Source organism: Parambassis ranga, chromosome 9, assembly GCF_900634625.1.
Source record: "Parambassis ranga chromosome 9, fParRan2.1, whole genome shotgun sequence".
Lineage (NCBI taxonomy): Eukaryota > Metazoa > Chordata > Actinopteri > Ambassidae > Parambassis > Parambassis ranga.
The window spans coordinates 20,619,897-20,633,775 of record NC_041030.1 but is presented as its reverse complement, the minus strand read 5'-3'; the positions used below and the strand labels follow the sequence as shown (position 1 = coordinate 20,633,775).

Sequence of the window (13,879 nt, the reverse complement as noted above, 5' to 3'; positions counted from 1 at the left end):
AGGCTGCAGCTGACTTTCACTCTTCACATTCTAAAAGACTTATTACATTTTAACATTTGTTGGTAATTATTGTTTTAATTACCCAATTAAAATAATTTACTAGTTATTATTCACTTGAGGAATTTATAATCTGCTTCTATGACGCCAAATGAACAACTTTAATCTGATTAAATACAATATAATGACACTATCAAGGATCATGTGATGAGAAATTATTAATTATAACTCAATTAACTTGAACTTTACATGAATATGACATGAAAAATACACTGGGAGTCTCAGAGCAGTAAGATCTTTCAAAGCTAAAATGACAACATATGATCACTGGATTATTTTGAATATTTTGTGATGGGTTAAGAAACTCCTATGCTATGATCAAAAAGAGTTGTCTGGGGTTGTAGTTTGATCATTAAACTCTTTATCAGTTCAGTTCCAGTTTATTTACAAATGAATATTTGTAGCAAATTTGAAGAAACTTACTTATAATACCAGACATATTCACTGTGTTTTCCTTTAGTCTAAGCAAACTTAAAAACTTAAACTGAAAGAAAAGCCATCACAAACATCACAAGCTCACACAAAAACCTCAAGCTTCATGCTTGTGACCAAACCACAGACCCCGCCTTCTGACCCTGAAGGTCTTAGATAATAATGAAGTTAATAAAACTGCCTTTTATAGACAAACATACTCCATATTTTACCTGATTACCCAGTGACTGACAGTGACTGACAGATGGTTCATCCAATCACACGCCAAGCTTTCTTCTGAAACTATTTCTGCTCTCTCCTTGGGGCAGCCTACCAGATGGTTCTGTGTGACAAACTCTCTGGCACATCAAGCTATGTCGCTGGCGCCAAGGCATTGAAATAATTGGTAGAGAGAAAGAGGTATCCTTGTGCAAGTTTCATAAGAGTAAATAAAAGTTTAATCTAACACTAAAAACAAATTAGTCTCTCAGGGACAGGAATGGGCCACATTCAGCAAAAAAAAAAGCTGCCCAAGAACAGCTAAGCTGTGCTCGCTCACTCTCCCGGTGGTTCTACTGACAACTGAGGTCAGATCAAATTAACGAATTAACAATCTCAGAGCAGCCGAGGCGGGGGATGAGGAAAAACAATTCTGAAACCACTGAGCACAGTTTGCCACAGTGCTGGGGAACAGCAGAGGGTTCTTAACGACCACACTGTACGGCCGCTCCTCTAAATAGATTTGACTGTGAACTCCTTCCTGACTGGAAACTGGATTCATTTAAGAAGTGCTTTTGAAATCAATTTCAATTTTCCAGGCAGAAGTAATCCATTACAGTCACCTCTCCTCCGTGGCTTTGTTGAATTACTGTCATGTTGAGTGATTACGTCAAGTACAAGTTGTTCTTCTACCTCAGAAAAGGCTTCAAAATGCTGCTTTAACAGGATCCACTGAACGAAAATGTCTACGTGAATAGATAAATAACCTTGTAAAATAATAAATGTATCACAAAGTAACTGTAAAACACTGTTATAAATGTGTGTGTGTGTGTACCTGGTAGTGCTTGAGGGTGCCGTTGATCAGCAGCGTTGACTGCTTCTCCACCCTCTCGATGACAGCGTGGGCCACACCGTAGTATGACTGGGAGCTGGTTTGTCCAGTAGGAACACTGTACTCATCATCCACATCCTGTTTTGCTGACCTGAACGTGTGCGTGGCAATTCAGAGAGTGAGAGAGAGAGATAGAGAGACACAGAGTCTTAGAGTCTATCCCATCCCAGACTGAACTGCACTCTGTCAGATTGATTTTAATGATGTTTCTTGTGGTGCCGGGAGCTCAGCTTGGTGACAGACTGAGCTCCTGGTGCCTCTCTGGAGGTCTGGACTCAATACAAAGACTAGCAGAGCTTCATTTGTTAGTTTAGAGAGGCGCCTGCTTGAAAAACAACAATTAATATTTCTTCTGTTTGTCACCAACTCCTGCCAGTTAGTAGTTGAACAGAGAAAGGGAATACAGTACTCGATGATGTGCTTGGCAGCTTTCACAGTCACTTCGTCTCCATTGGGGTCGATTATCTTCTTCTCCTCTGTCTCTGCTTTGGACCCCTCATCGTCCTCCTTAGCAAATAAAAAGTTGATAATAAATGACTGAGGAATTACCAACAGCAAAGTGAACAGAAGAGAGCAGCTTCAATTAGGAGGATAACAGCGTATACAGCTACAGCCCCCTGGTGGACTGTGACTGCTAAATCCCTTTTAGCAGAGTTTGAATAAGAGGCCGTTTCAGAAATCATTCACTGTGAAAGATATTTTTAAGACCATCACTGACCTCCTCCTCGAACTCTGAGCCGCTTTCCTCGCTGTCTGACCGCGGGGCGACTTCATACCTGGTTTAAACACAGGAAGACCAGTTAGAGCATTTCCTTTTATAAGCAGAGAGCAGCTGAAGGTGAAGGTGAAGTCACCACTGATTATTTCCTGCAGCTAGAAGTCCACATTTCTGACAATCATCTTTGTTTTCCTGCAATTTAGACTGTTTATGGGAGCAATTTCATTTTCCCATCAAGAAGCAGGATATATTTTGTGTTTAAATGGAGCAGAGAGACGTCAGAGCAGGGGATCTCAGATGGTTTCTCAAATGGAAGCATCTGGTATGTCATCCTTGAAGGATGTTTGGAAAGACAAACCATGGCAGGTGAATGGATGAACCACCAACCACTCACCTCCCGTGTCGCAACACCTGAAACACACACCTAGCTGTCAGTAGCTCCTCAGAGGACACGGAGTGTTCCTCCCACTCTCAGGTTTGGATTTTTTCCACATTGACATTAAACATTAATCTAGAGGGTGCCACTTTGTGACAGCACAAAACTGAATGTTGACTAGAAACATGAATGAATAGTGGTGGCAGCTGTCAGCACTGAGGCTTGAAAAAAAAAAGGTTGTTAGCAGGAATATTAGAAGTGACTCTGACTAAACAAAAACAAGTGCCAACAGCAGAGTCCCTGGAAACCTACTTCTCTATCTTTAAAAAACAAAACAAATGATATGATAACATCACAGGGACGATTCTGTCCAAGCATGTGCCTCCTCACCCAGGGTTCATCTCGAGCCAGGCTTCCAGCTGGCTGGATTTGGGTGCATCCGTTCCCTGCAAAACTTTCCCAGTCTCCGTCTGAATCACTTTGACTGGCAATTCACTCATTTGGCTGCTCTCATCCATGGGCTACAAAGACAGACCAAACACAGAGAGGATTATAAAAGATAGAAATGTTGGTTAAACTTTGAAAAGGGTCAATGAATGTCAAACTTTTTGAACATAACAATTTATACTTTCATTATGGCATTTAAGATCTAATGCGTAAATCGGTATACATCGTACTATCTTACTGTTCATGTAGATTTTAGAACTATCCAGAACACTGTCTCTAGAGAGCCTCACTTTTATCACAGTGACAAGAAGTTATCAGAGCAACTCGAAGGGAACTAAACTAAGAGATTTATCTTTGCCGGTTCAGCTATTTAAATTATACTAGAGCCTGAGTAGGGATAATGAATCCCACTTTCAACCTCTTTGCTAGAACCCAACATTTAAGCCTTCTAAGGGTCCCTGTAAAGGTAAACAACTGCTGGGAATTTTTAAAGGCGCGTATCTTCCAAAATTGCCCATCAAGGCTTCTGCACGTCTCGAAAGAAGCGGAGGCTGCAATTAAATGCTGCTGGAAGCTGCGATTGAAAACAAACCCTGCTGATGTCTGACAGGTTTTGTCGTATTATTTACACGATCGTCCATTTGCTTCTGTCAACAAGACGTGCCCCGAGAGATTTTCTACTCCAGAACGACCTGGATCTGATCTCATTAGGCGTTGGGCGATATTGGCAAAAAAAATTAATCACGATTTTTTAATTGTGGCATTTAGCCGATAAATAATTTGACGATTAATTGATGACAATTGCACTTACATGTTTTTGACTCTAAATCGCCACATTGTTCTAAAATGATACTGACAAATCATGTGCATGTTTTCATTCATACTGTAGAACAGCAGCAAAATTTTAAATAAAAAATATTAATTAATTAAAAATATTACAAACAAACCGGACAATTTCACCATTTAAATGTATGTCTGTGCAAATCCACCTGCGTTAAGTTCTTCCAGCGCTTAGTTAGGTCGTAGAGAGCAAACTGACTAAACATATCGCAGATTCTCAGCTGAGTGGAAATGTTTCCCATATCTGCTGGAGGAGAATTCGCTGTCGTAATGTTTCCCTTTCTCGCTGTGGAGCACATAATAAAGAGTGGGGAGGCAGCTTCTCCAGTCGGAGTTCATTCTTTTGATACGAGCAAACATTCGGTTACTATGGCAACAGCCAACGCTCCAGGCAGCACACCTAATGCATGTCCTCGTATACATGCGCGTCACTATTAACTTCAAAGCACTCAACTGCTTTGAACGTCACTTAAGTGGTTCAAACGTCACTAGTCACGTGATTAATTTGGTACTGGAACTGGAGCGATAAATATCATCACAACAACTTTGTATTAAAAGTTAAATATTAAAAAAGTATCTATTGCCACCGACAATTATCGGTCCGATATTGGAAAAAAAATGACGTCATTCAGATAATTCCGATCATTAAAATTTTCACCGATAAAATAGAACCCATAATAGTAAACCTAAAGGGTTTGGATTTCGCACATGTTACAGTACACGATACATGCTGCTGTTGCATGGCCAACCACCATAAAAACAAAGAAGAAGAAGAAAAGGGCTGTTGCCATTGGCTGTTGCCCTCCTAACCTCGGCCCTCTTCTTCTTCTTCTTTGTTTTTTATAGCGGTTTGGTAACAAACAGACTTTTCCACTGTTTCAGAGAGAGACGATGCATTTGCAATTTGCGCTAAGTGTTCTGCGGAAGTTTACAGCTGGCTGTAAACGAGGCTTTGCTGAGCCAAAGGAGTATATCTGAGTGTGTGTCAATTTGTCCGACCTCCCGTCTGGCGGAGTTACAGACACGACTAGGAGTGAAACCAGCACGGCTGCAGCAAGACATATCCACGCGATGGAACAGCACGTTTTACATGCTGAGGAGCCTGTTGCAGCAGAAGAGAGCGCTTGCAGTTTATGGAGTAGATTATCAGCTACCATGCAACTCTGAGCGCAAACCAATGGACACTAGCTGACTAGAGACAAGACCGCTGGGCCCACGCTTCCCATGAGCCCAGACTGGAGAAGCAACAAGTCCCGTTTTCCAACCTTTGCCCATCTTGCACGTAAATACCTCTCTGCCCCTTGCACTGGCGTCGACAGCGAGCAGATGTGAAAACACTGTGATGTTACTTTTCATAAATAAAAATCTCCCCCTGATCCACCCAGACTTAAATGTATGACAATGCACATTTTCACTCTCCGTTGTATATCAGTGCAAGACCAAAGAAAGCACTTTGTTCCTCTGCTCTGAAGTGATGGCCTATTCAAACTTGAAGATTAGGGAAGCCTGTTGTCTTGATGAAAAATGTAATTCTTTTACAAGGAAAACCTTAGGCAGAAGCTGCCATTATGCTTTCTGTTCTTTAAAAGGCATTGATTGCACTTTTTTTACTTTTTGTTTTGTAAATTTATCAATTACATGTTTGATTTGAGTGCATTACATTTGTATTATATCATGCACTTGTTAATATGACTGGGTTAACGTTGACACTGATTTGACAGTCACACATTTCATTTATTTGGATTTCAGAGAAGTAACTGTGCATTTAAAGCAGCCATAGGCTTTTGGTTCTGTAGAACCCTTTATTTTATTGTTAACAGAGTTTTGCTAACTTGAAATAACAATAAAGGTTCATTTGAAGAATTGGAACTGTTGTTGTTTGTTATCGGTATCGGCTACAAGAAGCAGGAAGTTATGGGTTATTGTTATCGGTTATCCCTATTAAAAAGACACAAAAAATAACAGAAACATTGACTCGTTGACTCGGCCTGGGGGCAGCGGACATGATAAACAGTTCTCTGTTTAAACATTAATTACAGAAGGAAGATGTTTTATTTTGTGAAGTTGCTCAAATCTGGTCTTTTTAAAGAAGCCAAACGTACACCTGCTGTGTTTGGGGGAAAAAAAAAACAACAACATGCTTTAGAGTTTTACCTATTTCCATTTTAAGAGCCTCTACAAGAACCGCAGAAAGCCTGCAGATCAGACCAAAACAAGCTGAATTCTTGTCACATTCCTGGGCGTGTTTAAAAACCCTAACCCTTTACAAAATGTAAACGGCTTAGTTTGAGCAAATGGAGTTTAATTAAACATAAAAAAAGCAGTAGTGGAAAAAATATCACACTTAAATTTGGTTGTATATCTCATAGACCATTGTATTCTTGGGGTTCAGGGGGGTGTTATAATGATTGTAGCTTACCTCTCCATCCGGTCCAATGGCACTGGTGCCTTCACCGTCTCCATCCACCTTCTAGACAAACACATAAACCAGCTCAGATTGGTGTTTGATGGTCATGAGGAGGGTTGGTCTGTGCATCAGTGTGTTTGTACTATGACTGAAACACCTTTTTTGGTGAAAATCCAAAGTTATTTCAGGTCTGAGAGTTGAGAGAAGGTAGAGACAGCACAAACAGATACTAGGCGAGAGCCACATAAAGTAAAAGCCCTGGGGGGGAAAAGGTCCTTTTTAAACTCTGGCTGACCCACCAGCACACCTCTCCCTCTGAAATAATGACCTTTCGTATCCGTACCTTCTTTCTCTTCTTCCTCCTCTTCTTCTCCTTGGCTGCTTGTGCAGCTTTGTGTTCATACACAAGGGCAGTGAGGTTGGCCACATATTCGTCAGTCTGCTGCAGCAAGTAGGCCAGGCGCTTGTCTTTCTTTTGGTCAATAAGTTTCCGATATCCTTCCTCATCCTCTGCCTGTTTGATGGATAGTGACAAGATTGTTATCAGCGGAGAACACAATGGCAAAAATGATCGTTTCAAATGAAGGAAATGAAGGTTCAGATCATGCTCAATCAACTCCTGCAGCCATGAATACATGTCAGGGAATGTGATTCATTTCTTTCCTATGACTTTAGTTACCAGTACCTACCATGAGTCTCCTCATCCTCTCCTTTTCAATCCGCTCCGTCTCTTTCTTCTGCTCCCGCTCTGTGTTGGTGTGCCAGTTTGCAATAGCTCTGGTGAGTTTCTGAATCTTACCAGAAACTGAGCGGTGATATTCTTTGAAATCCTTAGCATGCTGAAGGATACTGTTGAGATATTCCTAAAAAAAAACATGTTAAAAACATATTTAAGTACACATATTTCTGAGACTGCACCTTGTTTCTTTCTATTTCCGACAAACATGGGGAAACTGTCATTTTGTTTTCAGCATTTTGACATCTAAGATCTGTGTGCTTTTGTGTTTTCTTTTCCTAAATCAACAAGGTAGGACGATGTGCAGCTCAATTTAGGGGCATTATTTTGTGTTTCATTTTGTGGATTCACCTGATGTTTCTGTCTGCGCTTCTTCTCCTGCTCGAGCTTCTGCTGCTTCTCCAGCTTCTCTGTCATGCGGGCCTCCCTCAGCGTCTGCCGTTTGCTGCGCCTGTAAGCCTTCGAGTTAAGAGCAGTCTCCAAGGTCGTGTCTCGCCTCATGCATGCCACCACGTCCTGCCTCAGCTGGAAAGAAAAAAAAATGCCACCACAAGTTATTTTGCAATCACATTTTGATCAACGAGCAGAAGCAGAAGGCACAAAAACTGCATCTCCTCTGGATTTCACAGTCACCTCTAGACACTGATGACCAGACTTTGGGAAAAGTGTGTGTGGTCTGAATGTCCAAGTCCAAATCCTGGCAAGTTTGACATCCATATGGGTTAGCTAGTCCACTCATTTTGTATCAAAGTCCTTAGTACAAACATTTTTCATATGCTCCAACATTGGACTCCATATCCTAGAAAACTTCACTGCCTTAAAGTTGCTATCTCAGTCTTTCTACGTGCAGAATATGTATTTTAAAAACCTTTTAAAAAATGCTAAACTAAAAAAAAAAATATTTACAACGTTATGTCGCCTGGTATGGCACAAACGGGGCCCCACCCTGGAGGCAGGCCTGGGATTGGGGCTTGAATGCGAACATCTGCTGGCTGGGTCTTTTCCCACGGGGCCCGGGTCCACATGCAACACGACTATGCGTAGAAACCTGAACCTGCAGTCCTTGATTTGGTGTTGGAGGAAAATGCATCTCCCCGGGAGGAAATTCGCCTGTTACACCAACAGATCGGGGGCGTGTGTGATGTGTTGTGATGGATGATTGATTGCAATACTTGTATTCTGTCAGAACAACTCTTGTGGTGTAAAAGTAACACTGCCACCCATGGGTGGAACAGGAAGTGGATACATAGGACATCATGAGCATGGAGAACACTTGTGTGATGGATGAGTAAACCTTTGAATGATGTCCTACAATCAATATACTGAAACCACTGACAGTGGTGGCACAGGCTGGAGGAGATGGCCCCACAGCCTAGCCACAGAAGTCTAAAAGCCATTTCAATGTCCACATTTGTTTTAGCAAATGTTTGTATTGTGTCACCGCACTTTGGAAGCATCTGAAACTATCAGCTGAATAAGGGGTGACCGTGAATGTTTAATTAAAAAGCACATAGCATATATCATTACAAGTGAAAGGTTGCAGATGGCTCAGAATAGGGTTTTATTTTGTTAATTCATAATAAAATGCCACTGGCCTGCAAGAACAAGCCTCTTAATGTAACTGAATACAAATAAGTGGAAATCTTATTCTAACACTCTCAACACCTTTGGCTCAACCTGTCATAAAACAGTCCATAAAGAACAACGCGCAGGCAGAAAACTAACACCTACTGTGTGGACTCAGTCATAAATGGCCTGCGCATACATAGCACTCATACAGTAGGTGTCCTGACCCGGTGTCAGCGATAACAACGTTGAACCCACTTCCCTCAACCGTGAGTCACACTAGCTATGGCTTTCCATCTATGCAGTCACGTGAAACATGAAACATGGCAGCTGTTGTTGTGTACCTGCCGCTGAAAGTTGAGCAGACGCAGCGCCTTGAGCTCCACTGTGGCTTTAGTCCTCAGGTCAGGAGGCAGGGAGCCCGGCAGACTTTCCAGCTCCTGGATTCGATGTGCGATCCGAGCCTGCAATCTGAGAAGCATTTATTGAGATATTCATTCCAGCAGTGACAAAGAAGCATCTGGAAAACTGACATATTTTTGGAACAATAACATCATTCTGGGTACAAATGTGGGCAATCAGTTAGTCTTAGGTTACATTTATGTAAGTAGGATTAAAAAAAGCAAAAGGTCAGTATAGAATAGGTAAAATTAGTAGTTTCATATACTCAAAATAAAATGAAATAAGCTCCAATATTGCTTACACAACTGTCCATCTCAAATTTTAATTAATAAATGATTACAATGCACTGCACTGTGAGATGGGTGAAGCGGGAAGAAAAGGTGAGCACAGCATGGTTCTCTCTGATGTCTAAGCTTTTCTTGACCAATACAGACTGTCAAGGACCATCAGAGGAAAATAAGGGCGATACGGTCAAAACAACAGCCTTGAATTTATATAAAGAAAAACAAGCCTTAGGGCTGGACTGCTCAGCCTGTGAGGAGACAGGGAATAACACTGATTGTGTATGCGCAGCAGCTTTACCAAAGGCTCCAAGTGGCCTGACAATAAACGTTTTTCATTCTGTTAATTTCAGTCAGGCGCACACAGATTTTTTTTGTCATGTGACTGCTGGTCACATGTGCCGTGGAGTACAGATTCTTTTATAGAATCTTTGATTTTGTGAAGAAGATTCCATCAGTTACAGTTTATTTTTTTGATAAATGCCGTACATGCATTTCAGATGGGTACACGTTGACGTCCGCAGGATGCCAAATGGCGAGACCAGCACTGTGATAAATACCTGTACTCTCTCTCCTGCAAGATCCCCGCTGGGTCCAAGCCTTGAGGCTTCTGGATTGGCGTGATGCGGTTCTGCTTTTGCTGCATCTGTAGCATCGGGGATACCTGTTGCCCAGCAGGCTGAGGGGTCGCTGAGCTGCCTGGCATGGGACCCGTTGGCATGGCGGGGGTCTGAGGTGGCGCAGGAGATGGACGACCACTGGGCACAGCGGTGAGGAGCTTCTGCGCATTGGCTTGATTTTCACCACCTTGGCCTGGAGAGTAAAAGCGGTGTTGGTTAATGGGTCCATCCCCCAATCACAAGCATCTTTGGGGACTAAATTTTCAGTCAGTCCCTTTCATAGCCCGTTGGTGTTATGACCTCAGTGGGGAGTAAAACTTACTACAAGGCGGGTCGTAGGAAGTTAGCAAATAAAAATGAGCATGCAACCCAGTGAGTACAGAGAACTGAGAGAATGTGATAAAACAGAGTATGATAGACAGAGGGAAGGACTGTTGTTGATCCCTGGCATGAGGGCAAATGCTGCTAGAAGATATTGTGTCTACTGTCTATGGTATAAAACCTGCTTCAAATCAGAGAATACAATTTTTATGCCACAAGAGAAAAAAAAACTTTTTACTCAGCCAACTCTCCAGCAACATATCGAATTTAGTATTGTGCCAGAATTTCTAACTAGCTGTCACTGAACTGCACATTTCCTGGTTAGGATGTGAAATATTAAATTGCACAGTCTTGGATGATGTCCTTCTTTGCAGCAGAAAATAATGTGGCACCTTCAAAGCCGGTGGCGAGAGATGCTGCAACCTTGGATTGCAGCATCTTTCCACATTACGCTTTGCAGCATCAAAGGATTTTCTTTAGTCTCCATTTAAAGAGAAGCTGAAGAAGAATAAAACTATAGATCAAACAGCAGGCTGTGTGTAGGCGAGGTCAGCCTCAAACCCTCACTTTCACTCACAGGCTGGATTATGATGTGTGGAATGAAACATGCTGAAGGTCAAACCCAGTGCAGCACTACCGGACCGAATACATGGCTAACTCTGCAGCCCGTCTTGCTATTATATATTCATCACTGTGTATTGTAACTTACCCTCAGTCCAAGGCTTGGGTGCTGTGCTTTGATTGTGTCCTTGCATGGTTGGTGTTGGGCAGGGACTGGACTGAGGACCACCCATAGATGGCATTGGCATACCTGTCAACACAACAACAATATATGTCATAATATTATATCTGCTGCAAGATTCAATTTAAGAAATAATGATAGCATTAGTTTGTAGAACTGTATCTTTCTACCTGGAGGCCTGTTGTAAGGACTAGCACTTGGTGCCTGTGGCTGCTGCTGAGGCTGCTGCTGCTGTTGCTGCTGCTGCTGTTGCATTGTGGGTAGGCTCCTTTTACCCTGAACAGCCAGCTGGAGGTTTTCAGGCAGTGGCTGCCCACGGGCCAGGATCTTATAAGCCAGAATCTGAGCTCTGAGCTGCTGTAGCTGAACCGGACTGAAAGTCGATGGGCCTCGTCCCTGCTGGCCCATGTTGGACATGTTGGCCATGCCTCCTTGGGGGTCCATGGAGATCATGGGGCCTGACTGGGAAGCAGGCATGTGGGGTGGCGTAGGTCCACCTCCACCCCCCGACATGGGGCTAGATGCATGCTCATGGACTCCCATGGGTGATGGATGGGGAGACATGTATCCTATAAGAGGACATGTGATGGTATTATATAAATTTGGAAAAAGGATTCCAGAGTAAAAATTAATATTGTTATGACAAAACTAGACTCTTTTCCTATAATCACAGCATCTTTTCTTGTTAATTACATACTCTTTGAAGCAAAATCAGTGTCCAAACAAACAGTCTGAAAGGAAATAATCACATAAACAGCAAAGAGGGATTATTCTAAGCTGCAGATATTGAGGTCAATTTATCTTAAAACACTAATTAAGGTTTAAAGTCATTAAGCTGTAAATTAAATTTGTAAAACACAAGTGATTATTTCTGCTTTCCTTCCAAACAATAAGGGATTACACACCTTGGCTGTGTTGATCCATAGGGCTCTGAGGAGGCCCCATGCCACTGTGGAGAGATCTCATCCCCACACCTTTCATGTGACCAAAGTGCATCGCCTCTGCCATCGTCTTGTCATTCATTCCCTCCAAAGGCTGAAAAAAGACAAGATTTTAGATTAAGACAAATGCACTGTACATACAATGTAACTAAACATAGAATGTATACAACTGAAAGGCAGCAAATGACAACTATGGTGAACTGGTTATGTAGAATAAAATATAAAAACATAAACATTTAAACTGCCTTGCTGAAGGTGTAACAGTTGTCTAAAATAGCACCTACAACACTTTCCTTGTGCAGCAGTGACACCAACAGTCAGTTAACTGTAGTATACACACGCTGTACCTTGTGCATGGGATACATGTTATCCTGAGAGTAATCGCTTGGCCCCTGGCCCTGCATGCCATGAGGTGCATTAGGTGTTCCAGGTCCCGGGCTGGGTCCCATCATGCTGTGAACAGAGCCTGGTGAGGGATCCGGACCGGGGCTGGGGCCCAAGATGGGCCCCGGGGACAGACCTGCCCCAGGAGAAGGGCCAGGATGGGACATACCACCTGACGTGTCTGAAGGGGTGGACATCTACTGGATACCAGACTGCTACATGAGAAAAAAAAAACAACATTTTAATATCAGTATTTAAAATATTTAATATCCTCAGATGACTACAACATGCTCAACAAAATGCATGGGATGTTATGTTTTTCTGGCATTTCAATGAGCATATGTTTTGACACATTACAGTGTTTATAGGCAGGGTGACGTGTTTTGATTGGTTTCTAACTTGGAAGCCTCTCAGAAAGTCACGTAGCTACAACATACTGTGCTGTTCGTGTACATGACAGCTAGATAGCGAGACTGTAAAACAGCTGTTAAATAAAGACGTTACAAGCAAGCTGCGTAATAAACAGCGCTGCGTAGATTAGCTTTAATATGACAGCAGCATTAACGGGTCTGTGTTGTTTAGTGACAAGCCCTGTACAGTTACAGTTGTGCTAGCTCGGTTAACTATCTCTCTGTAGAAGCCACTCTGATTGGATCATGGCTTCCCCCAAAAACTGGTGGCCATCACATCACGGATATGCAGGAAAAAAAATCAAAGTTCAGATAAAAGTTAGCTTCCGTATGTGACCTTGTCAACATTTTAAGAGGCACGATTTAACTCTAAGACCACATTTAGAAACACGAGGTGTCACATAGATACAGAATTGAGACGTTTTAAAGCTGTCCGCTTCGCTCGATCGTTAAGGGAACTTAGCTAACAGCTAACTAGCTGACGTTAGCTATAGCTCAGCCTGCTAGCTAGTACTGGCGCTTCCTCCTGTTTTCAGACTGTACCCAGTGAACTGTGTCCGTGTCAGAAAGTTTAGACAGTTAGCAGCGCGCCGAGTCGGGCTACATGGTGATTATTATCAACTACGAAGCGGCGTTAGTCATTTTTACCTTTCTGCTGATGTGAAACTGCACACAATTAGATGGAATTATAATAATGTTTCTTCAAAATATGACTGCTGTCTATAAGTTCACTCCCCCTCGGTGTTGTTTTGCTGACATGTATTAGTTTTCCTCATTTCGCCATTGCTGATTTGTCACTGTCACCGGAAGTCCCGCCTCTCTACAACTGTGATTGGCTGATATCCACGTCATATTATATTGGGTTTTTCTGGGTGTGTGTCTGTTCCGTAACCATCGCTGTAACTTTAGGAAGAGGCCATGACTGTTGTACTAATATAAAAGTTCATTATTATGAGCTTAGAAATCTTATTTAAAGCCTTATTTATGGAATATAAAGTACTATACTAGCAACCTTTTATTTATACAGCTGGGAAAGCACAACATTACCATCATACATTTAATAATAGAAAATCTTCTTGATTTTTTTTAAGTAGGTATTATAGCTTTTT

At 42.1% G+C, this 13,879-nt stretch overlaps 1 protein-coding gene across 1 annotated transcript in view; it reads right to left on the bottom strand.

Annotated features, from left to right (window-relative positions):
• The window catches only part of smarca2 (SWI/SNF related BAF chromatin remodeling complex subunit ATPase 2), a 45,816-nt gene extending 32,274 nt beyond the window's left edge, over nt 1–13,542 (bottom strand). The window contains exons 1-15 of the mRNA XM_028413560.1: nt 13,419–13,542; nt 12,324–12,575; nt 11,941–12,070; nt 11,206–11,604; nt 11,003–11,104; nt 9,913–10,165; nt 9,014–9,140; nt 7,455–7,628; nt 7,057–7,230; nt 6,711–6,881; nt 6,380–6,430; nt 3,064–3,194; nt 2,298–2,355; nt 1,989–2,086; nt 1,523–1,670 (exon numbers count right to left, since the gene is read on the bottom strand). Of these exons, the coding sequence (XP_028269361.1) occupies nt 1,523–1,670; nt 1,989–2,086; nt 2,298–2,355; nt 3,064–3,194; nt 6,380–6,430; nt 6,711–6,881; nt 7,057–7,230; nt 7,455–7,628; nt 9,014–9,140; nt 9,913–10,165; nt 11,003–11,104; nt 11,206–11,604; nt 11,941–12,070; nt 12,324–12,557 (2,250 nt within the window). The 5' untranslated portion in view covers nt 12,558–12,575; nt 13,419–13,542. The remainder of the gene's footprint in view (nt 1–1,522; nt 1,671–1,988; nt 2,087–2,297; nt 2,356–3,063; nt 3,195–6,379; nt 6,431–6,710; nt 6,882–7,056; nt 7,231–7,454; nt 7,629–9,013; nt 9,141–9,912; nt 10,166–11,002; nt 11,105–11,205; nt 11,605–11,940; nt 12,071–12,323; nt 12,576–13,418) is intronic.
• Nucleotides 13,543–13,879: the final 337 nt, after the last annotated feature.